Genomic DNA, 27,248 nt, shown 5'->3' on the forward strand with positions numbered 1-27,248 from the left:
CTCTTTCTTTCTCCTAGAGTTAATTCTAGGCTTCAAACTTGCTAGGCAATGTATGTACTACTTGAGCTGTATCCCCAGCCCAGTTATGGTATATATTTTATTTTATTTTTTTGTTGGTCATGGGGCTTGAACTCTGGGCCTGGGTGCTGTCCCTCAGCTCTTCAGTTCAAGGCGAGTGCTCTACCACTTGAGTTACAGTGCCACTTCCGGTTTTCTTGTGGTTTATTGGAGATAGGAGTCTCACGGTCTTTCCTGTCTGGGCTGGCTTTGAACCACAATCTTCAGATCTCAGCCTCCTTGAGTAGCTAGGATTACAGGTGTGAGCCACCAGTGCCCAGCTATGGTATATTTTTTTTAATCAGTTCATCATATTGATGGACATTGGAATGTTTCTATTTCTTGGCTATTATAAATGATGCTATTAATATTTGGATAAAAGTTTCATATAACTATGTATTTTAATTGCTCTTACATAGATTACTTGGGTTATAAAATCTGTTTAATATTTTAGGGACTGACAGACTTTTCCAAAGGTCTTGCTCTCTCACATTCTAACTAGTAATGTTTGAGAAACCTATGTGTTCTGAATCCATCTCAACTCATACCACTGAATCCTTTGTTTTTTTCCCCCCTTTTGTCATGGGGCTTGAACTTAGGGCCTGAACATTGTCTTTGAGCTTTTTTGCTTAAGGCTAGTGCTCTACTACTTGATCCACACCTCTACTTCTGTTTTTTTGGTAGTTATTTATGGATAGGTGTCTCATGGATTTACCTGCCTGGGCTGGATTTGAACCATGAATCTCAGATCTCAGCTTCCTGAACAGCAAGGACTACAAATATGAGACACCAGTGCCCAAATAGTTCATCTTTTTTATTACAGTAATGATAGTGGATATGAAGGGGTATCTTATTCTGGTTTAGTTTTGTATTTCCTTAATGAAAAATGATGGTGTATATCTTTTTATATATTTAATGCCCATTTTTTATATCTGTTTCGAAGAAATACATTTTTAGATCCTTTGCCTGTTTTTTATTTTATTTGTTTTCTTTTGGGGGTAGTAATAGGGTAAGGTCTCAAATATAGAATTGTTTTATCTGAGCTTCCCAAGTATTGGGATTATAGATGTATACCACAACACTTGGCTTTGCCTTTTTTTTTTTTTTTTGGGTCCGGTTGTGGGGCCTGAACTCTGGGCCTGGGCACTGTCCCTCAGCTCTTCAGCTCAAGGCTAGCGCTCTACCACTTGAGCCACAATGCCACTTCTGGCTTTTTTTTCTTATGTGGTGCTGAGGAATCGAACCCAGGACCTCAGGCATGCAAGGCAAGCGCTCTACCACTGAGCCAACTTCCCAGCCCCGGCTTTGCCTGTTTTTAAAGTTAGGGTGTTTGGGGGCTGGGAATGTGGCTTAGTGGTAGAGTGCGTGCCCAGCATACATGAAGTCCTGGGTTTAATTCCTCAATACCACGTAAATGGAAAAAGCCAGAAGTGGCTCTATGGCTCAGGTGGTAGAGGGCTAGCCTTGAGCAAAAGAAGCTCAGAGACAGTACCCAGGCCCTGATTTCAAGCCTCAGGACTGGCACCAAAAAAATAAATAAAAAGGTGTTTTGTTTTAGGTTATTTTGTCTTCTATTACTGAGTTACTACGGTTCTTTATATACTTTGGATCAGTGACCCTCACAACACATATAATTAGCACATATTTTACTTTTTTTTTTCTTTTTCTTTTTTTGCTGGTTCTGGAGTTTAAACTTGGCATCTCTTGCTCTGACTTGGCTTCTTTCCTCAAGACTTTCACTCTACCATTCAAGCAATGTTCCATCCTTTTACTTTTCTTGTTGTATTCTTCGAAGCTTAATTTCTAATTTGATGAAGTCTTTTTTCCTCAGCACGTTGTTTATGCAATTATACTTTTTTTCATGTTAGTCTTCCTTCCATGATATTATTAGGTCCCTGATGACATAAGTAAGAATTTGTTTACATAATGTTCTCAGTAACAAGCATAATCCTTATAGTGGGTCCTCACTGAAATTTATTTTTAAAGAATGAGATTTTTTTTTGGGGGGGGGGTCTGGTAGTGGGGCCTGATCTCTGGGCCTGGGTGCTGTCCCTCAGCTCTTCAGCTCAAGGCTAGCGCTCTACCACTTGAGCCACAGCGCCACTTCCGGCTTTTTTCATTTTGCTTATGTAGTGCTGAGGAATCGAACCCAGGGCCTCGAGCATGCAAGGCAAGTGCCCTACCACTGAGCCACCTTCCCAGCCCAAAGAATGAGATTATTAAACTCTGGGCACTGATGGCTCATGCCTGTAATTCTAGGTACTGAGAAGGCTAAGATCTTGAGGCTGGCAGTTTGAGGCCATTCTGGACAGGAAAGTTCCCTAGATCCCATTTCCAAAAAAAAAAACAGTAAAAAAACAAGACTGGAGTCATGATAAAAGTGATAAATCACCAAGTGCCGGTTGGTTCATGCCTTCATTGTAGCTTTTTAGAAGGCTGAAACCTAATTATCAATGTTCGAGGTCAGCTTGTGCAGGGAAGTCAGTGAAACTTTTTTTTTTTTTTCTTTTTTTTTTTTTTGGTCCGGTTGTGGGGCCTGAACTCTGGGCCTGAGCACTGTCCCTCAGCTCTTCAGCTCAAGGCTAGTGCTCTACCACTTGAGCCACAGCGCCACTTCCGGCTTTTTTCTTTTTGCTTATGTGGTGCTGAGGAATCGAACCCAGTGCCTCAGGCATGCAAGGCAAGCGCTCTACCACTGAGCCAACTTCCCAGCCCTCAGTGAAACTTTTACCTCCAATTAACAGCTAAAAAAGCCAGAAGTGGAGCTTGGAACAAAAAAACTCAGAGATAGCACCCAGGCCCTGAGTTCAAGCCCCAGGATCAGCACAACTGAAAGAAAAAGTGGTAAACTGGCCAGTGAGTAAGCCCAAAACCCTGAGTTCAAGCCTCTATTACCTCCTCATACTCCTCTCCCCCACCCCCCAAAAAAGAATCACACTTAATTAGAATCAAAATACATATTCCTGTGCTTCACCAGGTAAACATTTTTTAGAGTGAGGACAACAAATATATTCTTTGGTTGGTTGGTTGGTTTTGTTTGGTCAGTCATGGGGCCTGAACTCTAGGCCTGGGTGCTGCCCCTCAGCTCTTCGCCTCAAGGCTAGCGCTCTACCACTTGAGCCACAGCGCCATTTTCGGCTTTTTCTGCTTACGTGGTGCTGAGGAATCAAACCCAGGGCCTCATGCATGCAAGGCAAGCGCTTTACCACTGAGCCACCTTCCCAGCCCTGATGTACACATTCCCAAAATGTTCTAATGTGAGTATAATAAATAGCTGTAGCCTGTGATAGCTTTTTGATATCATGTGAATTCTTACATAGAATAAATATTTATATGTGAATATATAAATATTTCTAATTGTATAAAGTATTTTCAGTTTTTAATCTTTTTATTTACCAATGCATTAGTTATTAAGCAATGTCGGATAGCTGTTATCACTTGTAATGATTAGTGTTACATTACAATAACAAGCAAAATTGTTATTAAGACACTGTATTTGGATTAAATTACTTGTTTCTGTATACTAATTTGGTAATAAAACTAGCAGGAAATTAAAACCAGCATTGATAAGCTTTTGGCAGTAGTAATAATATTAAGTGATTATAATAATGTTCACAGACTGATATGCTGCATCTGAACCATCTGGAAGTCATGAATGATATCCATGTCATTTAGTGACATCTTTCAGCCATTTAATGTTACCAAGATCACCTTACAAACGTGTTTTGAGAATTGATCAAAAATGCATTTGATTATTAAGTTTATCAGTTACTATTCAAGTTTTATATTTCACAGTTGTCTGTGTGTATGGGGGGGGTGTTTTTGGAGATTGAATCCAACACTTTGTGAATTCTAGGGAAGTACTCTGCCACTGATGAATATTTATTTCAGAAATATATTTCAGAATTATTACAGTGTTCCAAATTTCTCATCTTGGCTAGTCTTATATAACCCTTTCCCCAGATAATTCGTACTTAAGGCACATGATTTGTAAACTATGTAAACAGGAGACAGAATTTTTTTTCTGCTAAAATACCTGTAGGTAGTCAAGTAACAGTGGCTCACACCTATAATCCTAACTACCCAGGATGCTAAGACCTGGAGGATTGAACTATGAAGCAGCCAGGGAGGAAATGTCTGTGAGATTTCCATCTCCACTTAACAGCAAATACCCCACTGCAGGCATGGCTTAAATAGTAGAGTGCTAGCTTTGAAGAATAAAAACAAAAACAAAGCAAGAAAAATTTCAAGGCCCTAAGTTGAATCCCTTGTAGCAACACAAATTAAAAACAGACAAACAAAACAAAGCAAAAACCTCCAATGGCGCATCCCTGTAATCCTAGCTACTCAAGAGGCTGAGATCTGAGGATCATGGTGTGAAGCCAGACTGGACAGGAAAGTCTGAGAGAGAGACTCTTATTTCCAATCAACTACTTAGAAAAGGCTGGAAGTGGTACTATGGCTCAGATGGTAGAGTGTTAGCCTTGAGCACAAATAGGCTCAGGGATAGCGCCCCAGCCCTTAGTTCAAGCCCCAGAACTGGCAAAAACAACAACAACAAAAAAACCCACCTAATAATAGACAATCAAAATAAATGCAACAATAAGATTTGATTAATTTATAAATTGGTTAATTGATGATATCTTAAGGAAATATAGTTTTTATATTTTTAATATGTCTTTTATACATGCTAATCATATACTATACCATTGTTTGTTTGGTTTTTTTTTGGGTCCAGTTGTCGGGCCTGAACTCTGGGCCTAGGTGCTGTCCCTCAGCTCTTCAGCTCAAGGCTTAGTGCTCTACCATTTGTGCTACAGCCCCACTTCCATCCAGCCTTTTCTGATACTTTCCTGCCTGGGCTGGCTTCAAAGTGCGATCATCAGATCTCAGTCTCCTGAGTACCTACAATTACGGGCATGAGCCACCATTGCCCTGCTCAAAACTAAACTTTTGTTGTTGTTGTTGATTGGGAAGCTGAACTCATGGCCTGGACACTGTCCCTCAAGGCTAGCACTCTACCACTTTGAGCCACAGCACCACTTCTGGTTTTCTGGTAGTTTATTGAAGATAAGAGTCTCATGGACTTTCCTGCCCACACTGGCTTTGAACCATGATCCTCAGATCTCTACCTTCTAAGTAGCTAAGATTACAGGCATGAGCCATCACTGTCTGGCAAAAATAAACTTATAGCTATATTTCCTAGCTTAAAAATCTGTTAACAATAGAAACTATTACTTTTTTTTTTTGGTCTTTTTAATGCTTGTAGATGTGAGTATGCAGTGTTCACAGGATATACTTCGAATGCTCCTCTCACTTCAGCCAGTTCTTCAGGATGCTATTCAGAAGAAAAGAACAGTAAGACCTTGGGGGGTCCAAGGTCCTCTTACCTGGCAACAATTTCACAAAATGGCTGGCCGAGGCTCTTACGGTAAGTGGTTTATGGGTGATTTTATATCAGACATCACATCTATTCCCAACTAAAATAAGCACATTAGCCTTCCTTAAACATTTTCATGGCATATACTTAAGTTCACTGTTGTCTATTTCTTCCAATTCTGCCCTTTCAATATGTCCAACATTAAGTTTTCTTGGTTCTCTAATCTCACTTCAGTAAGAGCATCTTTACTTAGATCTGTTTTTACTTATTCAACTTTCCAGTGAAGGTTTTTATGTGAAGTAAAAGTTATAATTCTTGTGGTATCTATACAGAATGGAATATTATGCAGCCATTAGAAATGACAAAATAATGGCATTTGCAGGGAAATGAATGGAGCTAGAAGAAATCATGTTGAGCGAGGTAAGCCAAGAGCAAAGATACAAACGGCACATGGTCTCCCTGATAAGTGGATGTTAAATCCAAAATGTTAGGTGATACGACAACATTAACAGGACTTAAGAAACAAAGAACTTCCACTCATCTGGTTGAACCACTACTAAATAACCCCTTGCTACTGGTCACATGTATGGTGTATATGTGTACACCGTTATATGTTATAGACTGTGATAGACAATTTGCTCCAGGAAAGTTAGAATGAGCTTGTGACTTTAAATGAGCATCATTATTCCACAATACCGTGAAATTTGGGAAATTATGTAATCACTTAATCACAATAAAAAAGTTATAATTCCGATATCTCTTTAAAATCCCAAACTACTTTGGTCCTGTTTTATTGGGGAGTTATGGAGGTAATTCTAGTGCTAAAATACCCCAAGGTCTTCTTAATTAAAAAAAAAAATAGGGGACTGTAGAGTGGCTCAGGTTATAGGGAGGAAATATATATAGTGTATATCTAAAGACTTATATATGCTCTACAGTGTCCAACTCCACCAGTCAAAGTACCTTCTTTCTAGTGCTGAATAGGTACTTGAAAATGGTTTGAGAGATTGAATGGTGCAGACTGTGAGGATAGATTTCTGGGTGCTGCAGCAAATACCTGCTCCTTTGTGACTTTTATGATATTGGGCAAATTATTGAGCTTTGTATTCCTGCTTTTTTATCTATAATAATAGTATCTGCCTTCTATGGTTTTTGTGAGGATTAAATGAGTTAATATATGTATGAATTAATATTTGCAAAGAGCTTTGAGTACCTAATATACAGTATTATAGTTTGCTGTTATTAATTTTAAATTATATTTGTATAAGTGGAAAGGATTTATTTCTACCTTTGTAATTTTTATTTGTGTCCTTTATCCATTTTTCTGTACAGCTGTTAGTCATTTTCTTTTGTATATTTTGGTAAGAACACTTAAGTGAGCATCTACACCCTTTTAGCTACTCTTTACATACAGTATTTTTTACTCCAATACTGTAGAGTTTATTGACTGTTTTCTCAGATTTGTAAGTCCCTTTTTGGTGATAAAATGGAGTGTTCATTTGTCATATTTGTTGCTATTTTTTTTTCAAATTTGGTGTTAATCATTCAACTTTGCTCATTAACTGTAATTTTTCATCCCAAAAAAATTTATATTCAGTTTTTATTTGTTATTTGTTTGTTTGTTTTCAGCCAGTGCTAGAGTTGGAACTTAGAGTCTTGTGCTTTCAATTGGCTTTTTCATTCAAGGCTAGTGTTTTAAAAACACTGGAGCCACATCTCTGCTTCTGGCTTTTTGCTGGCTAATTGCAGAGTCTCTTGAATTTGTGTGCTTGGGCTAGCCCAGAATCTTGATCCTTGTGTCTCAGCCTTCCCAGTTCAATCAGAATAATTTTTAGTTCATAGGTTCTATTTATGATTAGAAAGACTTTCTCTAGTCCAAATTTATTTTTAAAAAGAAAAACCTCCTGTGTTTTCTTCCATTCAAATTAACTTTTCACTTCCAAATAAGTTTTGTAAAAATTGTTTAGGAATTTTCTAGAAAAACTTGCTTTCAATATTACACTTTAAATATTTTTGTCTTTAATAAAGTTTTTTCACTAATAACAATTTCTTCAACTTTTGACATGTTTTTGTTTTTAAATTTTGTTTTAATATATCTTTCTTAATTAGGAACTGATGAATCTCCGGAACCACTGCCTATCCCCACATTTTTGTTGGGTTATGATTATGATTTTCTGGTGCTTTCTCCATTTGCTCTCCCTCATTGGGAGAGACTTATGCTGGAACCTTATGGATCTCAAAGAGATATAGCTTATGTTGTACTATGTCCAGAGAATGAAGCTTTGTTAAATGGAGCCAAAAGCTTTTTTAGAGATCTTACGGCAATATATGAGGTAGGTGTTTTTTAAAAGAAATGACATTTTTAAATGACTTTATAATTTATGTATGTATGAAATATATTGGAAGTTCAGATGGTTGGGACATGTGATAATGGTTTAGAGAATAGATTTTTAATTCTCTTACTAGCCAAGTACGTTCTGCCAAGCTTGAGTCAGTTGCTTTGTTAGATGTTTATGCCATGGGTTATAGAGAAAACACTATTGGGCGGGAGACGGGGGCGGGGGGGGAGGTGGGAAGGGGGAGAGGATAATGAAGGCAGTGTGTGTATGTGTATGTGTGTGTATATATCTCATTTATAAAATACCCTTTTCCGTGCTGGACATGCCTGTAATCCTACCATGTAGTTAGCTGATGCAGAAGGATCTTGAATTTGAGGCTAGCCTGAGCCATACTGTGAATATCAGGCCAAACTTAGCTATATATAGTGAGACATTGTCTTAAAAATAAAAGAAAAGTAACCTTTAAAGCTAAGGTCTGGTAGTTCACACTTGTAATCCTAGTTAATGAAGAGGCTGAGATATGAGTTCGAAGCCAGCCTATGCAGTAAAGTCCATGAAGCTCTTATCTCCAGTTAACCACCAAACAGTTGGAAATTGAGCTATGGCTCAAATGGTAGAGGACCAGCCTTGAGTAGAAAAGCTTAGAGATAGTGCTCAGGCCCTGAGTTCAAGCCCCAGGATCAGCAATTTAAAAAAAAAAAAGGGGGGGCTGGAAAGGTGACTTAGTGGTAGAGTGCTTGCCTTGCATGCATGAGGCCCTGGGTTCAATTCCACAGCACCACATAAGCAGAAAAAGCCGGAAGTGGCGCTGTGGCTCAAGTGGTAGAGTACTTGCCTTGAGGTGAAGAGCTGAGGGAAAGCGCCCAGGCCCAGAGTTCAAGCCCCACGACCGACCAGAAAAAAAAACAAAAAGAATTAACCAGATTATAATCCTAGCTACTTAGGAGGCTGATATCTTATGCTCACGGTTCAAAGCCAGTCCAGACAGACAAATCTGAGAGACCCTTATTTCCAATTAACCAGCAAAAAGCTCGAAGTGTAACCCTAGCTCAAGTGGTAGAGCACCAATTGTGAGGGGAAAAAAAAGCAAGAGACCACATTCAAGTTTCTCTTCTGGTGCCAAATGACTCAATGAATGAATAAACAAACCAGCTACTCAGGAGACGGAGGCTAGAGAAATGTTAAGTTGAGGCTAACATGGGCAGTGTTAGGCTTTTTTTTTTTTAAATAGTACTGGAGTTAGACTTAGGACCTTCAGCTTGTCAGGTAGTCTTCCACTTGAACTGTTCCTCACCCCCTTTTAAGTTATTTTGTGGCATAGGATCTCACATTTACTGCATAGACAGTCTCACTGTGATCTTCCTATTTACATTCCATGCATAGCTAAGGAGGACATGTGTGAGCACCCTTGTATTGGTTGAGGTGAGGATCTTGGTAACTTTTTACCAGACTGACCTCAAACTTCAATCTTCCTTATCATAGTATAGACACTAGCCACTGCATCCAGCTTATTAAAGGCTTTGAGTCAAGCATAGTGGTTCAAAGCTATAATCCTAGCTGTTTGGAAGACTAGGATTTGTGGTTCAAGGTTAGCTCAAGCAAAAAATAAAAATGAAAAAATCAAGATTCCATCTCAGCCAATGGCAGGGTATAGTGGTACTTGATTATTATCTCCACTATGAGAAAAAAATAATGGTGCAGTGATATGCAACTGTCATCCCAGCAAGTTTTTAAAGGAAAAATGGTCTATGATTCTGTTCTTCACCCTTCATATTAACTTATTTTAAATAGCTTATGTAATTTAACTTTCATGATCTAGATATTGTAACAAATTTGCTAATTCTACTTTATATATTTCTAGTCTTGTCGATTAGGTCTGCATAGACCTATTTCTCGACTGTTGACAGATGGAATTATGAAAGTGGGATCTACTGCATCAAAGAAACTATCAGAAAAGTTGGTAGCAGAATGGTTTTCTCAGGCAGCTGATGGTGACCATGAAGCTTTTTCTAAACTCAAGCTTTATGCACAAGTCTGCCTATTTGATCTAGGTATTATTTTTTTATTTACTTTTATAAAAGGTTTTAGCAGTGTGTTTTTGTAAATTAAATCTTACTGGAATATGGGCTGGGAAGGTGGCTCAGTGGTAGAGTGCTTGCCTTGCATGCCTGAGGCCCTGGGTTCAATTTCTCAGCACCACATAAGCAAAAAGAAAAAAGCCGGAAGTGGCGCTGTGGCTCTAGTGGTAGAGTGCTAGCCTTGAGCTGAAGAGCTAAGGGACAGCGCCCAGGCCCCACGACTGGACCACCCCCCCCTAAAAAAAAAAAATCTTAAGCCTTGACCATTTATTTACACATTGTCTCTTTCTGCCTTTGTGCTATAAAGTAAAACATTAAGAAATGTTTTTTGGTTGCTGGTGTAAGGATTCCATTAGATGGACATTGTGAGTTCTGAACTATTTTCTGTTGTTTTTTTTTTTGTAGATCTGATGTCTTGTTTGTGTTAAGATTTGCTATGTGTTCATAATTTAGAGATAAAATAATTTGTAGTTAACCTCTACCACACTCCATAATAGTTCTTTGCTATAGATGAAAAAATAACAGCTATTTCAGATACGGAGTTTTTTTGTTAATACTTGTAAATTAAGTATCGTGATGTATCTGAAAGGTACTTTTAAAAATACTGATCATTGATGTTGGAGATAGCTTAGCAGGTAGAGCATATGATTAGAACTTAACCCAAAGATATCCAGTACCACTATTGAATCTCATTAGACATGTCTGTGATTTGAGCCTCATAACATTCTTTCATTGTATATTTTAATTAGCTATCAGTGTAGACAATATTTCTTCAATTTGTGATTTAGAAACACTTTCAGTGGTTTGATGAAAATTTGTTAAGATACTGTTTTTTACATTTAATTGTGCCTAGGAAGTAGAACTTCATTCCACTTCCATTATCTTTCTGTAATTTCTGTAAAAGTGCTCAGTTTATCTTTGTGTTCCATTTAAATTTATTTATTTAGTTTCTACAAAAAAATATAAAATTTGTGCTGCACTGTTAGTAAACTATTTCAAAGAGAATATCAAGAAAATATTAGCTAATTTTTCATTTAAATGATGGAATTTTTAAAAAGGAACAGTGAAATAAAGAATTGAGTATCCTGTTTTTATTCTTTAGGTCCGTATCTTGCTTCCCAGCCATTGGACAGCTCTCTGCTTTCCCAGCCAAATTTAGTTGCCCCTACGAATCAGTCTTTGATTACTCCACCTCAGATGGCAAATACTGGAAATGCTAATACTCCATCTGCCACCTTAGCATCTTCAGCAAGCAGCACTATGACAATGACTTCAGGTGTTGCCATATCTACTTCACTTACCACAGCTAATTCGACTTTGACTACCACTTCATCTTCATCATCCTCCAGCTTGAATAGTGGAGTATCATCAAATAAATTACCTTCATTTCCACCCTTTGGCAGTATGAACAGTAGTGGTACAGGACCCATGTCTGCACAAGCAAGTACAGTTCAGAGTGGCCAACTAGGAGGTCAACCGTCATCAGCTTTACAGACAACTGGAATTGCAGGAGAGTCATCATCACTTCCCACTCAGCCACATCCTGATGTGTCTGAAAGGTACCTTTAACAATACTGATCTTTGGCCTGGGAATGTGGCTTACTGGTACAGCACTTGTCTAGTATGCATAAAGCCCTGGGTTCAATTCCTCAGTATCACATAAATAGGAAAAATGAGAAGTGGTGCTGTGGCTCAAGTGGTAGAGTGCTAGCCTTGAACAAAAGAAGCTCAGAGACAGTGCCCTGAGATCAAGCCCCAGGACTGGCAACAACAACAAAAATAATGATTCTTGAGTAGAGAGCTTAAGGCCCTATATCTAATCTCCTCCCGTACTGCAAAAAAAAAGATCTTTACGTCTTTGAGCTGTAGGATAGCTCAATGATGTGGAGTGTGTACTTAGCATTCATGCATAAGGCCTTGGGTTCAATTCCTAGCTCCAAAAAGCTTGATAAGAAAATGAACAGCTGTTTGTGAGAATATGAAAACTATGATGTCGTTCCCCCCCCCCCCCAGCAATGAGATAGTCATAAGTGAACAGGAAGTGCACTTTTTTTTTTTTTTTTTAAATTCCTGGGTCTTGAACTCTGGGCCTGGGCACTGTCCCTCAGCTCTTCAGCTCAAAGCTACCACTCTACCATTTGAGCCACAGCACCACTTCTGGTTTTTTTCTGTGCTACTTCCTTTTTTCTGGTGGTTTATTGGAGATAAGAGTCTCATGGACTTTCCTGCGGGGCTGGCTTTGAACCATGATCCTCAGATCTCAGTCTCCTGAGTAGCTAGGATTACAGGCATGAGCCATAAGTATCCAGCAAGAAGTGCTTTTTTATCTCATCCTTAGATTTAGTTTTTATAATGTTGAATGTTTTGGATATAAAATTATAATTAGGGGGGCTGGGATAGTGGCTCAGTGGTAGAGTGCTTGCCTTGCATGCATGAGGCCCTGGGTTCAATTCCTCAGCACCACATAAGCAGAAAAAGCTGGAAGTGGCGCTGTGGCTCAAGTGGTAGAGCACTAGTCTACAGCTGAAGAGCTGAGGGAAAGTGCCAAGGCCCAGAGTTCAGGCCCCACAACCACTAAAAAAAAAAAAAAAAAAAAAAAAAAAAAATTATAATTAGGATTTTGTAAAGTCTTTATTGTAAAATCTTAGAGTGGGCTAGTTAAGATTTCAAAAAAAATTTTTGGTCTAAATACTCATATTGTGTTTGAGTCTGTAATGTGTGTGGCCTAACAGTTAAGTTGATTTGCCTATTCAAGTTACTCTTAACCATGAGAGATCCCTATTGAGCCAGTTGATTCAAAGCCTTTAGATATTTAACAAGAGTTAAATTTTAGTTCTGTCATTTACTGCCTTTGTGATTTGGAAGAAGTTGTTACTTTCTGAGCAAGTAGCCATCTCTGCAAAATTGTAGCTAGCATACAATATGAAGTGTTTCAGATAGTGCTTTCTAGGTTATTTGTAATATCAGTGATGATGATTGCTCTCATTCCTTTCATCATAACTATTGGGAGAGTTTCCTTTTGATATAAAGGTTACACTAGTCTGATACATTATATATGTCAGCTACTCAGGATGCAGTTGTATGCAAAGATACATTGGAAACATGAGTAAAAAATTGTTTTCCTTATTGGTCTTTTGATCTTAACTACCTAAATAGGTTTTATGTTTAAGAAAAAGCCAGGAGTGGTGCTATGGTTCAAGTGGTAGAGCACTAGCCTTGAGCACCTAGGCCCAGAGTTAAAGCCCCAAGATTGACCAAAAAATTGAAAAATAAAATTATCCATCAAAGAATGAAGCTTGTTCACCATTGAAGTTAGGAAGTCGAATGGGGCTTGAGGACTTGAACTTAGGGCTTTGTGTGTGGTTCATTTTTGTTTTTTGTTTGTTTGTTGTTGTTTTTTTCAAGTCTAGCAATCTACTGCTTGAGCCACAGCTCCATTTCTGGCTTTTTTGGTAGTTAAATTGGAGGCTGGCATCTCATCAACTTTACCACCATGCTGGCTTCAAACCTGAGATCCTCAGATCTCAGCTTCCTGAGTAGCTAGGATTACAGGAATAAGCCACTGATACCTGGCCCCTAAGTATTAATAAGGGAGAAAATTAAATATCAATAAGTTATTTTTGATTTCTGATAATCTATAATTTTGAAAAGTCTGTTCTTTCCCCTTCCTTCCTTCCTTCCCTCCCTCCTTCCTTCCTTCCCTCCCTCCCTCCCTCCTTCCCTCTCTCTCTCCCTCCCTCACCTTTCTTTCTTCCTTTTCTTCCCTCTCTTCTCTCTCTCTCTTTCTTTCTCTCTTTCTTTCTTTCTTTTTCCTCTCTCTCTCTCTCTCTCTCCCCTCTCTCTCTCTCTCTCTCTCTCTCTCTCTCTCCCTCCCTCCCTCCCTCCCTCCCTCCCTCCCTCCCTCCCTCCTTTTTTTTGGGTCCGGTCGTGGGGCCTGAACTCTGGGCCTGGGCACTGTCCCTCAGCTCTTCAGCTCAAGGCTAGCGCTCTACCACTTGAACCACAGGGCCACTTCCGGCTTTTTCCTTTTTGCTTATGTGGTGCTGAGCAATCGAACCCAGGGCCTCGAGCATGCAAGGCAAGTGCTCTACCTCTGAGCCACCTTCCCAGCCCGTTCTCTCGCTCTCTCTCATTTCCTTCCTTCCTTCCTTCCCTCCTTCCTTCCTTCCTTCCCTCCCTCCTTCCCTCCCCCCTCTCTCTTTCTCTTTCTCTCTCTCTTTCTCTCTCTCTTTCTCTTTCTCTCTCTTTCTCTCTTTCTTTCCTTTCTTTCTTTCTTTCTTTCTTTCTTTCTTTCTTTCTTTCTTTCTTTCTTTCTTTCTTTCTTTCTTTCTTTCTTTCTTTCTTTCTTCCTTTCTTCCTTCCTTTCTTTCTTTCTTTCTCTTTTTTGTCCAAGACTGGGACTGGAACTTGGTACTTGGCTGGCACTCTACCACATGAGTCACACCTCCGATCCCTGCTTATTTTTTTTAAAGAAAGATTTTTTTTTTGGTCAGTCATGGGGCTTGAACTCAGGGCTTAGCTGCTGTCCCTGAGCTCTTCTGCTCAATACTAGTGCTCTACCACCTGAGCCACAGCTTTGGTTAATTGGGGATCAGAGTCTCACAGACTTTCTTGCCCTGGCTGGCTTTGAACTATGATCCTCAGATTGTCAGCCTTCTGAGTAACTAGGATTACAAGCGTGAAACCAGCACCTCAAAGCAAGACTTACTAAAGGGCTTATGTGGTATGAAATGGCACATACAAAAATTATGGTTCTCTCTGATGTGGAAGAATTAATCCTCGATATTTAGAGAGGACCTCTGATCTTTCCTACCTGAGAAAGGGAAGTGATGTGTTAAGAAAATGCTTTTATGTTCCCCAATCAACATATAATACAACTCTCACTTATTTCTGCCTTAAACTTTAGCACAATGGATCGTGATAAAGTGGGAATCCCTACAGATGGTGATTCACATGCAATTACCTATCCACCTGCAATTGTTGTTTATATAATTGATCCTTTTACGTATGAAAATAAAGATGAAAGCACTAACTCTTCTAATGTATGGACATTGGGGCTACTTCGATGCTTTCTGGAAATGGTCCAGACTCTTCCTCCTCATATCAAGAGTACTGTTTCTGCACAGGTAAGAATTTTATGTTCAGAAGTTGTTGCTACTACTTTTATGTGTTTAAATTGATTTTCTAAAAGCCAAATTCTATTAATTTTACTTTAAGTGATAGTACAATAAAAATCTTAAGAGCTTATGAAAGATAATTTAACCTGTTATAATTTATGAGTCTAATTAGAATAATACAGCCTAGACTTGTATAACCTGGAGTTCTAATTCTGAAAGACAGATTGCAAGTAAAAGTAGAAGAAATTTAACCCTAATAAGTGATTTCTTCATTTTATATAATTAATATAATTGTTGTATAGAATCTTTTAAGGATTTTTTTTCAGGTAACTTAGTTCAGTGTGTATTGGTAAAATTGACTTTAAAAATGAATTATGTAATAAGAAAACTATAAGAATTCTTTAGATAATCATTTAAGCTAGGTTTTGTTTAAGTTTTGTAGTAGTGTTGCTAGCATTATACCTGTAGTTCCTTTATTCTCTATTGGAATTTTAACATTTGTAATATTGACTACCTTTTAGATTGTTCCTTGTCAATACCTGTTACAACCTGTGAAGCATGAAGATAGACAGATCTATACCCAGCATTTAAAATCTCTAGCTTTTTCAGTCTTTACCCAGTGTCGGAGACCACTTCCGACATCAACCAATGTGAAAACATTGACTGGCTTTGGTCCAGGTTTAGCCATGGAAACTGCTCTTAAAAGTCCTGATGTAAGTATTTTTTCCATGACCAGAGTTTGTGAATGACTATACATTTTATGATTTTATACAAAATTAAGTGAAATTTTTTTGTTGTATAGTACTATGGTACCTTTTTATTTTACAGAGACCAGAGTGTATTCGGCTTTATACACCCCCTTTTATTCTGGCTCCAGTGAAAGACAAACAGACCGAGCTAGGAGAAACATTTGGAGAAGCTGGACAAAAATACAATGTTCTTTTCGTAGGTTACTGTTTATCACATGATCAAAGGTGGATTCTTGCATCCTGCACAGATCTGTATGGAGAACTTTTAGAAACCTGCATCATTAACATCGATGTTCCAAATAGGTACTTTTATTTCATTTCCAAAATGATTAGGTGTATCATCTCAATTTAAAATTTGTATGTGTGCTCGATCATGCATATTGTGTTCTACATTTAATGAGTAGAAAACTGTTTGAAAGCTTATATATGTTAAGAATTAGAGTTAAGTATTGTGGGTTTACATTTAATCTTTGTAGTGAATGGTTATATAATTAAGATAGTAAAAATAATTTTAATTATAATTTTTTACAGACAAAGTGATTAAGATCCTTAATTTCTCATAAAACTTTAAGTAATGATTTTAGAAAACGGTTTTGAAACATAGAACTAAAAAGATCTGATTTCCGGTTGTGGGTCTGAACTCTGGGCCTGGGCACTGTCCCTCAGCTCTTCAGCTCAAGGCTAGCGCTCTACCACTGAGCCACAGCGCCACTTCTGGCTTTTTTTTTTCTTTTTGCTTATGTGGTGCTGAGGAATTGAACCCAGGGCCTCATGCATGCAAGGCAAGCACTCTACCACTTAGCCACCTTCCCAGCCCAAAAGATCTGATGTTAAAAAACAATATAAGGCTGGGAAGGTGGCTCAGTGACAGAGCACTTGTCTTGCATGCATGAGGCCCTGGGGTTCGATTCCCCAGCACCATATAAGCCAAAAGAAAAAAGCCGGAAGTGGCGGTGTGGCTCAAGTAGTAGAGCGCTAGCTAGCCTTGAACTGAAGAACTGAGGGACAATGCCCAGGCCCAGAGTTCAAGCCTCATGACTGGACCACCAAAAAACAAAAAACAAAACCAATATAAGTGGGTGCTGGTGGCTCACACCTATAATTCTGCCTACCCAGGAGGTTGAGACCTGCAGATTGCAGGTAGAAGCCAGACCAGGCAGAAATTTCCTTAAATCACCAAAAAGTCATAAGTAGAGGTATGCATCAAGTAGTTTAAGTGCCAACCTTGAGTGAAATAGCCAAGCAAGAGCTAAAGGCCTCCAATTCAAGGCTCAGTACCAGCACCAATAAAAAATGACACTCATACATATACACACATAATTTATATATATTATTTCTATTTTGTTTATTATATTTTATTAACATATATATATAAAGTTTAAACATTTCTCTTGTGCCATCTACAATTTAGACCCCATTTGGGGTCTGAAAAATCTTGATATTTAATTGTTTAGAGTATCTACTGAAAATAGTAGCCTTCTTAGAATTCTCCTCAGCTGTAATGAGGTACCATGACTAGTTATTATGAAGAATGTAACTATTAGGGCCTAAGAGGCAAGTTTCTCTGAGTTAGCAGTTTAGTAAACATTCCTAGTAACTTTACTAAGCTAGTAAACATTGCTCAAGAGATCCCGAAAAGTAAGTTCTGAAATAATTTTCAGGTTTGTATCTTCTTTTTTCCTTGCTCTTTCCTTCTTTTTCCCTGTATCTTTTTCTCTTTGTCTCTCTATTTCTGTATCTCTTTTTTTCCTTCAACTTCTCCCTCACCCTCTCTCCCTCTCCTTATTTCCACTGTCCTGGAGCTTTTTTGCTCAAGACTAGCACTTTACCACTTGAGTCACACCACTTCCCAGTTTTGTTTTGTTTTTTCTGATTGATTTATTGGAGATAAGAGTCTCAGACTCAGGCTGGGAAGGTGGCTCAGTGGTAGAGTGCTTGCCTTGCATGCATGAGGCCCTGGGTTCGATTCCTCAGCACCACATAAGCAGAAAAAAAAGCCGGAAGTGGCGCTGTGGCTCAAGTAGTATAGCGCTAGCCTTGAGCTGAAGAGCTGAGGAACAGCGCCCAGGCCCAGAGTTCAGTCCCACAACCGACCAAAAAAAAAAAAAAAAAGAGTTCCAGACTCTCCCATCCAGGCTGGCTTTGAACCGTGATCAGATCTTAGCCTCCTGAGTAGCTAGTATTACAGGCATGAACAATCAGTACCTGGCTTCTTCTTTATTTTATTTTTTTATTATTATAAAGGTGATGTACAAAGGGGTTACAGTTACATAAGTCAGGTAAAGAGTACATTTCTTTCTGGATAATACTATTCTTCCCTCGCTCTCTCTCAGTTTTTCCTTCCTGTCCCCATACATAAGTTGCATAGTTAATTTTCAACATAGTGTCTAGTGAGTCCCATTGCTGCAGTTGTTCACCCTTTGTCCATGACAGATAAACGAACAAACAAGACAAAAAGAAAATAGAAACAGCAATGAAGAGAAAACTTCTTGTTTCCATTCCCTGGAGTTCATTTCAATAAATATTATATGATCAGATGCACATAGGCATTGCACTTTGTGTTCCTCTTCCTGTCTTGTGTTTATTTATTTATTTTATTTGGCCAGTCCTGGGTCCTGATCTCAGGGCTTGGTCACTGACCCTGAGCTTTTGTGCTCAAAGATCCATTTCTAGCATTTTTGGTGGTTAATTAGAGATGTGAGTCATGCAGACTTTTGTGCTTGGGCTAGCTTTGAACCATAATTCTCAGATTTCAGCCTCCTGATTAGGATTAGAGGCATGAGTACTTTCCTCAAGTGCAATGGTCTTGGTTCAATTTCCAGTACGAAAAGACAAAAAAAAAGATGTATTGACTATTTTAAACCTTAAAACATTGTTTCTTATTTCCTTGATGTACATTTTGTTTTGTTTTGTTTTTTTGCCTGTCCTAGGGTTTGAAATCTGGGCCTAGGCATTGTCCCTGAACTTCTTTGTGCTCCAGGCTAGCATTCTACCGCTTGAGCCACAGTACCACTTCTGGTTTTCTGAGTGGTTTATTGGAGATAAGAGTCTCACTCTCCTGAGTAGCTAGTAGGCATGAGCCACCAGCGCCTGGCCTACTTCTGTCTTTTTTTGAGTAGTTTATTGGAGATAAGAGTCTCATGGGGACTCCTCTGCCTGGGCCCGCTTTGAATTGAGACCCTCAGATCTCAGCCTCCTAAGTAGCTAGGATTACAAGTATGAGCCATCACTGCCTGGCTCCTTGATGTAATATTAATACTTTAATTTTTGGTAATACTAGGGCTTCAACTCAAAGTCATTAATGGTTAGTCTTGGCATTTACAACCTTGATTTTTTTTAAAAGTAGAAATAAGCCAGGCACCAGTGGCCCACACCTGTAATCCTAACTATTCAAGAAGCATAGATCTAAGGATTGCAATTCAAAGCCAGCCAGGGGTGGAAAGTTCATGGGATTCCTATTTCCAATTACCTACCCAAAAAAAGCCAGAAGTGGAGCTCAGTTGTAGAGTATCTCAATTGTAGAGTGCTAGCCTTGAGCACAAAAGCTCAGGAATAGTACCCAGGCCCGGAGTTCAAGCCCCAGGACCTACACAAAAAATAAACAAAAGAGGATAGAGGTGTAATGAGAGACCTCAGTTCAAATCCCAACCCTTCTACAAACTGGTCATATGATTTGGGAAAGTTAATTTAGCCAGCTGAACTACAGCTTATTTATCTATAATATCTGGAAGATTAAGTTAAATGAGGTACTGCATCTGAGTTGATTGGGCAGGATGCTGAACTGCAGTAAGTATTAAATAACTAGCTAATATTGTACAGCCAGACTCAGTATCTATGTACATTTTCATGCTGCAGAATTGGAATTGTGATAGAATTTTGATGGTCTGCAAGGCTTAAAGTATATAATGTGGATGTATTTGTATGTATGCATAAATAAGCAAACAAATGAACTTAAAGCTGAATGTGGTGGTGGCATGTACTTCTGAGGCATGATGATCACTTGAGCCCAGGAGTTCATGCTAGTGTAGGCAACAAATATTAAAGAAATTGGAATCTCTTACGATGTTTCATGCTGGTTATCATAGCTACTCTAGAGGCAAATATGGGGAGACTCATTGTTTCAGACCAGCCTTGGAAAAAGTTAAGTCTGTCTGAACCAGTAAGTTGGACATGGTTGTACATGTGTCATCCAGCTATGCTAGAGGCGTAAATTGGAGGATGAAAGTCCAGGCTGGGCCTTATATAACTAAAGCAAGTTGGGCCCTGGTGGGTCATGCCTATAGTCTTAGCTACCATGGAGGTTTGAGATCTTAGAATTGAGATTTGAAGCCAGTTTGAGCAAACAAGTCCAAAAGCCTCTATCTCCAATTAACAGCCAAATGCCACACTTGAGGTGTAACTGCAGTGGCAGAACATCAACTATGAGCTCAATGCTGAGCAGTAGCTTGAAAGCCCTAATATTAGAACGTAAAGGGGCTGGGAAGATGGCTCAGTGGTAGAGTGCTTGCCTTGCATGCATGAGGCCCTGGGTTCCATTTCTCAGCACCACATAAGCAGAAAAAGCCGGAAGTGGCACTGTGGCTCAGTGGTAGAGCGCTAGCCTTGAGCTGAAGAGCTGAGGGACAGAGCCCAGGCCCAGAGCTCAGGCCCCATGACCGACCAAAAAAAAAAAAAAAACAAAACCTAAAAAGCTGGCTGGGAATCTGGCTCAAGTGGTATAGCTCCTTTCTAGCAATTATTACACCCCTGAGCACAGATCCTAGTATCACCCTCCTCCAAAAAAATACCCTATAACTTGGATTCTAAATGAATGATTTTTTTTTTTTTCATACCCATCCTGGGGTCTTAAACTGGGGCCTGTCTTTGTTTTTGCTCAAAGCTAGTGCTCTACCACTTGAGCCACAGCTATGCTTTTGGCTTTTTGGGGGTCAGGAGGAATGCTTAAATTGAAGGTAAGAGTCTCAGACTTTCCTTGCCTGGGCTGATTTTGAATCATAATCTTCAGATCTTAGCTTCCTGAGTAGCTAGGATTACAGGCTTGACCCATGGGTACCCAGCATTTCTGGCTTTTTTGGGTAATAATTGAAGGTACAAGTCTCACGGGCTTTCCTGCCCAGACTGGCTTTGAACCATGATTCTCAGATCTCAGCCTCCTAGGATGATTATTTTCTTCAAGACAGAAATGAACATACAAAGAGGTTTAATTGTGATATTTATGTATATGCATATAATATACTTTGATCAAATTTACTCCTCATCTCTCATCATTATATGGTTTTTACGTATATTCTTGTTGAGCGCTTGTGTAAATGTGCGGTTCAATGATGAGAGTTCATGCTTGGCCATATATGATGCCCTAACACCAGTAGATAAAATAGCAAAGTTTTCATAAATTTGAAATCTCTTAAAATGTCACCATGTAAACTTTTACTATTTCTTTGTTTCACTTAATAGAGCTCGTCGGAAAAAAGGTTCTGCTAGAAGATTTGGTCTACAGAAACTTTGGGAGTGGTGTTTAGGACTTGTACAAATGAGTTCATTACCATGGAGAGTCGTAATTGGTCGTCTGGGAAGGATAGGCCATGGAGAATTGAAAGGTAAATTGTCCTTTCATTTATTTGATTTAGTATTTTGTTTTTCCCACCATACTAGAGATGGAAACCAGGGCCTTCTACATGTTGGGCAAATGCTGTACCTCTGAGCCACACTCCAGGCCTTATTTTTAAATTCTTGCTTTTTTTGTATGTGGAGTGAAATGCTAGAGGTTATCAGTGAGTCTTTAGTTTTTAAAGAACTATGTAAGTGTTGTTAATACCCACAACTCTTGTCTGTTGTTTTCATCCAACCTACTCATTCCAACTCTATTCAACCTGTTCAGGGGTATAAGTGTAGTTAATATGTTTTCTTGTTGTCTTCCATTTTTACCCCCTTTCTGTTTGTTACTCAAATCTTCCTGTGTTCAGCATCTCTACTCAGTTTGGTGCTCACTAAAGTTGGGGATAAAGAATGTTGAATAGCATCAGCATTAAGATTGTTGATTTGATGATGACTCCTGTTTGAGGAATACACTAATTAAAAAATCATTGATTATTTTTCTTATATTTTAATCTTAGTTCTCCAGCAGAATAACAGTGCTGTTACTTTGAATATTATTAATCTCTTTACTGTTGATATCCACAGATTGGAGCTGCTTGCTGAGTCGTCGAAACTTACAGTCTCTAAGTAAAAGGCTCAAAGACATGTGTAGAATGTGTGGTATATCTGCTGCAGACTCTCCCAGCATTCTCAGTGCTTGCTTGGTAGCAATGGAACCCCAAGGTTCTTTTGTTATTATGCCAGGTTAGCTATTATTAGTTTATATCAGATTTAATTCATTACGTAGTTTTTTAAGTATTACAAAAAAACATACTCTTCATTTAAAAATGTCTTTTGCTGTCTTTTTTTAGATTCTGTGTCAACTGGTTCTGTTTTTGGGAGAAGTACTACTCTAAATATGCAGACATCTCAACTAAATACCCCACAAGATACATCTTGTACTCATATACTTGTGTTTCCTACTTCTGCTTCTGTACAAGTAGCTTCAGCTACATATACCACTGAAAATTTGGATTTAGCTTTCAATCCCAACAATGGTAGGTGAAATTATTCCTAAAAGTTTTTTGTTTTTGTTTTTGAGAGTGTGTCTTGCTATTTTCCAGATATTCGTTGTGACATTAAATTCTCCTGGGTTTAGTCAGTCCTCTGGCCTCAACCTCCCAAATAGCTGAGGCTATGGGTATCAACTACCACACAAACGTAGCCACATCCTATTTTAATGTTACCTTGTATTATTAAAACAGAAATTTGCAGTTATGGTTTTGATGAGGAGAGATTATCCTAGATTATTCAGGTGAGCCCTAAATGTAATCCTATGTATCCTGAAGAGCAAGAGGCAAAAGGAGGTTTGAACATGGCACAAAGACAAAGGCCATGTTAAATCAGATGCTATGCTCCTGACTTTGAACATTGAGACAGGGATGCAAAGTATATACATAGTTCTATTTTTTTTTTTTTTTTCATCAGTTGTGGGCCTGAACTCTGGGCCTGGGTGCTGTCCCTCAGCTCTTCAACTCAAGGCTAGTGCTCTACCACTTGAGCCACAGCGCCACTTCCAGTTTTTTCTGCTTATGTAGTGCTGAGGAATCGAACCCAGGGCCTCATGCATGCAAGGCAAACACTCTACCACTGAGCCACCTTCCCAGCCCCTATTACTTTTTTTTTTTTAAGAAAAAGAAAACAGATTCTCCCCTAGAGAGCTTCCTGATAATTTGATTTGAGTCTAATGAAATTAGGCCCTTCGAATTGTAAAAGATAACTGTGTGTTGATTTATGCCAACAAGTTAATGTGGGACCAGTTAATTAATAGACCTTCCTTCTGCCTTATAGTTTCAGAACAGATAATGCAAATTATTTTATGGTTTATTTTGAAAGTAATATAATGAATCATAAACGTTTGTATAGATTTATGTTTGTGCTTTTGAGTTACCTATACATAGACTTTATAGTTTATTTTATATATCTTTATGTTTTTAATATAAATGGCCAGATTAGAGATGTAACTTTTGTAGCCTGTTTTTAGTGCAAAAGCAACTAATATTCCATTGTTACTCTGAACTACATCATAACATGTTAGATACTCAAACTTAGGCATATATATATTAATGATTTTGGTTCAGTTAATTGTAATAACTCAGATATTTTACTTAATAAAAAATAGTGAGGGGGGCTGGGAAGGTGGCTCAGTGGTAGAGCACTTGCCTTACATGCTTGAGGCCCTGGGTTCAATTCCTCAGCACCACATAAGAAAAAAGCTGGGAGTGGCACTGTGGCTCAAATGATAGAATGCTAGCCTTGAGCTGAAGAGCTGAGGGACAGCGCCCAGGCCCAGAGTTCAGGCCCCACGACCGGACCCAAAAAAAATAAAAAAAATAAAGAAAAAAAATAATGAATAGTCCCATTTTTAAGTATCATTTCATGAACATATTTTACTCCTTGTTAGTTTCCTATTGTTGCTATAACAAATTACCAAATACTTAGTATTTAAAAGATCACATACACATGCTCTTAGTAGAGCATCCAAAATCAGTTTCAATGGACTTTATAGTCAGGTTGTTAGCAGGGTTGATTGCTTCTGAGATTTGCAAGGAGAATGTTTCTTTGCCTTTGAGGCTACCTGTACTCCTTAGCTGGATAGTCCAGAATAATCTCCCCATTTTAAGATCCTTAGTTTGATCACATACACAAAGTCCTTTATGGTAACATTAATAGATTTCTGAGATTAGAGCATGGAAATCATTTAAGGGCCATTATTCAGATTAATAATGTACTTGTTTCTGTGGGGTTTTTTTCATTTGTTTTTCTGTGCCCATCCTGTGGCTTGAACTCACGGCTTGGGTGCTGTGCCGGTGCTTCTTTTACTCAGAGCTAGTGCTCTAGAACTTGAGCCACAGCTCCATGTCCATTTTTTTTTTTTTTTTTTTGATGTTCATTGGAGATAAAGAGTCTCACAGACTTTCCTACATTGGTTGACTTTGAACTGCAGTCAGTCCTCAGATCTCAGCCTTCTGAGTAGCTAGGGTCATAGGCATGAGCCACCAGTGCCTGGCTTACATATTTTTAAAATATCACTGTTAGTCTAATACTTGACACTTGGTACATAGTAATTTGGTTATATTAACCCCTTTTGGTTAAAATTTATTTACCCTATTTACCCTTTACTGCGAATAATTATGCACTATGGAAAAATGGAATGTTTAATTTCTTTCTCCTGTTTAGATGGAGCAGATGGAATGGGTATCTTTGATTTATTAGATACAGGAGATGATCTTGATCCTGATATTATTAATATCCTTCCTGCATCTCCAACTACATCTCCTGTACATTCTCCAGGATCTCATTATCCCCATGGAGGTGATGCTGGCAAGGTAATACTTTTCTTAGAAAAGTTCAGTTTATCTCAACATCATTCATTCATTATTTCAATAAGGGATTCACATATGAAATAGAACACTAGCTAATTTTCCCTATTAAATTTCCCTTAAAAATTAGCAAGAGATGATGTACTTTCATTTACTTCTGCCTCATAGACATCCACTTTTATTGGTTTGTTTTTGAAAACAGTCTCACTGTGTAACCGAGACTAACTTCAAACTCTCATTCCTCTTAAACGTCTGCTTTCCCTAAATCTACATCTCGATGATTTGTCATTAGCCATTTTGCTGTAGCTTCAAGTATAAGATCACAATATCTTTCAGAGTCAATTTGTATACATAAGAGCTGTCATTCAAAATCATTGTTTGAATAAGGAACATAATAGAGATAGTAATTTTCTTAAAAGAACAGGTAAAATACAGATTACCCACCCATATCCAAGTTTATTTTTGGCTGTTAGTAAATCAAACAATATTGTGATTTTTTTTTTTAAATTAAAAGCAATTTGGATTCCATTGAATAACATGTCTTTATTTCAGTGAAATGAATTATAGTGGTAGATTATTACAGTATGTGTATGTTTAAGCTCTGTCTTTTGTAAAGTAGGAAAGAATATTTGCCAGTTTTACCTTTCATCTTCTCCTTTCTTTTCCTCTCCTCTTCCTCTCTTCCCTCCCCTCCTCCCCCCCAGACACACACACACACACACTCTCTCTCTCTCTCTCTCTCTCTCTCTCTCTCTCTCTCTCTCTCTCTCTCTCTCTCTCTCTCTCTCTCTCTCACTCACTCACTCACTCAGTCTTTCTTACTTTCTTTTTTGGTTTAGTGCTGGTACTAGGGCTTGAATTCAGGATTAGGGTTCTGCCCCTTAGCTTTTTAACCCAAGGCTGGAATTCTACTTCTGTTTGAACCACACCTCCATTTCCAGCTTTTTAGTGGTTAATTGGAAATAAGAGTCTCGTGGACTTTTCTTGCCCAGGCTAACTTTGAACCATGATTCTCAAATCTCAGCCTCCTGGGTAGCTAGTATTACAAGTGTGGCTACCAGTGCCCTGCTAGATTGTAGTTGAGGCCTGCCTCGTCAGCCAGATCCTTCCCTCAAAATACTGGTTGTGATGACACAGGCTTGTAATCCTAGCTACTGAGGAGGCCAAAGTAGGAGGATTTCCGTTCAAAATGCACTTTGAGCAAAGATATGATACTTTTATCTTAGAAATAAACTAAAGCAGCTGGTGGCATGTTGAAGTGGTAGAATGCCTTTAAATTCCAGTAGTGTAAGGCAAAACAAAACCTATATAATTATTATTATTATTTTTTGTCGATTGTGAGGCTGAACTCTGGTCCTGGGTGCTGTCCCTCAGCTTTTCAGCTCAAGGCCAGCACCCTACCATTTGAGCCACAGTGCCACTTCTGGCTTTATTTTTCTGCTTATGTGGTGCTTGAGGAATCAAACCCAGGGCCTCATGCATGCAAGGCAAACACTCTACCACTGAGCCAACTTCCCAGCCCCTATATAATTATTTTTAAACGCACTAATAATACTATCACCTTCAGTTTAGTTTATGGCATGTTATTTTTTCCACATATATTTATATTCAACTTACAATAAGTACAGATTTTTCTTTTTTCCTTTTTTGAGTCTTACTATGTAGCCTAGGCTACAATTCTATTGCTTCAGATTCCACATATGTGTTTCCTTAAATTAAATAGCAAGAATTGTATTGACTCATCCAGAGTATCTGAACATCAGTAGTATTGTAGTCTATGTTGCTACAGTGCTTTCCAAAACCCTGTTAATTGCATTTTATAGAAAGTGCTAGGTAAACAAAGCTAAATTGGATATATCTTCTGAATTAGATATGATAATTGCTATTAGGAAGAAGCTAAAGATTTCATTGAGCATTTTTTGTACAGGGGCTTGGACTCAGGGTTTCACACTCTTGTTTGACTTTTTTGCTCATGGCTTGGGCACTGTCCCTGATCTTCTTTTTGCTCGAGGCTAGCGCTGTACCCCTTGAGCCACAGACCCACTTCTGGCTTTTTCTGTTTATGTGGTATTAAGGAATTGAACTCAGGGCTTCATGCATGCTCTGCAAGCCCTCTACCACTAAGCCACATTCCCAGCCCCTACTTCAGGCTTTTTGATGGTTAATTGGAGATAAGAGTCAAGCAATGCAGTACCTGGACTGTCTTCTCTGATCTCAGCCTCCTGATTAGATAGCATTTTAGGTGTGAGTCACAGGCCTCTGAATGGTTATCTTTTAATTTTTTATTCAGCTGCAAAGGTTTACAATTTTTCTTTCTCTTCATCTCTGTCCTTCTCTCACATACACTCGGCATGATAATGCACAATAGTTTGGCATGTTGATTTCCTCATATAATTGAGTCACGCCTCCACTTCCAAGTTTTTGCTCATTAATTGGAGATAAGAGTCACAGATTTGTCTGTCTAGGCTGGCATTAATTATTAATTATATAATGATTGGGTTTTTCTATGTGTGTGTGCATGCATGCATGCGCACACATGTGTGTACATATGTGCCAGTCCTGGGGGTTGAA

General features: G+C 38.6%; 1 protein-coding gene across 2 annotated transcripts in view; it reads left to right on the plus strand.

Moving 5' to 3' along the window:
- The window catches only part of Med13 (mediator complex subunit 13), a 104,239-nt gene that overhangs the window by 67,020 nt on the left and 9,971 nt on the right, over window positions 1-27,248 (plus strand). For both annotated transcript variants that reach the window (XM_070027070.1, XM_070027071.1), the window contains exons 17-27: window positions 5,327-5,488; window positions 7,547-7,770; window positions 9,638-9,827; window positions 10,957-11,413; window positions 14,761-14,980; window positions 15,493-15,684; window positions 15,800-16,023; window positions 21,175-21,317; window positions 21,901-22,059; window positions 22,167-22,352; window positions 24,535-24,683. In XM_070027070.1, coding sequence (XP_069883171.1) covers window positions 5,327-5,488; window positions 7,547-7,770; window positions 9,638-9,827; window positions 10,957-11,413; window positions 14,761-14,980; window positions 15,493-15,684; window positions 15,800-16,023; window positions 21,175-21,317; window positions 21,901-22,059; window positions 22,167-22,352; window positions 24,535-24,683 — 2,306 coding nt within the window. The remainder of the gene's footprint in view (window positions 1-5,326; window positions 5,489-7,546; window positions 7,771-9,637; window positions 9,828-10,956; window positions 11,414-14,760; window positions 14,981-15,492; window positions 15,685-15,799; window positions 16,024-21,174; window positions 21,318-21,900; window positions 22,060-22,166; window positions 22,353-24,534; window positions 24,684-27,248) is intronic.

Source organism: Dipodomys merriami, unplaced genomic scaffold (assembly GCF_024711535.1).
Source record: "Dipodomys merriami isolate MVZ:Mamm:240054 unplaced genomic scaffold, mDipMer1.0.p SCAF_19, whole genome shotgun sequence".
Classification (NCBI taxonomy): Eukaryota; Metazoa; Chordata; class Mammalia; order Rodentia; family Heteromyidae; genus Dipodomys; species Dipodomys merriami.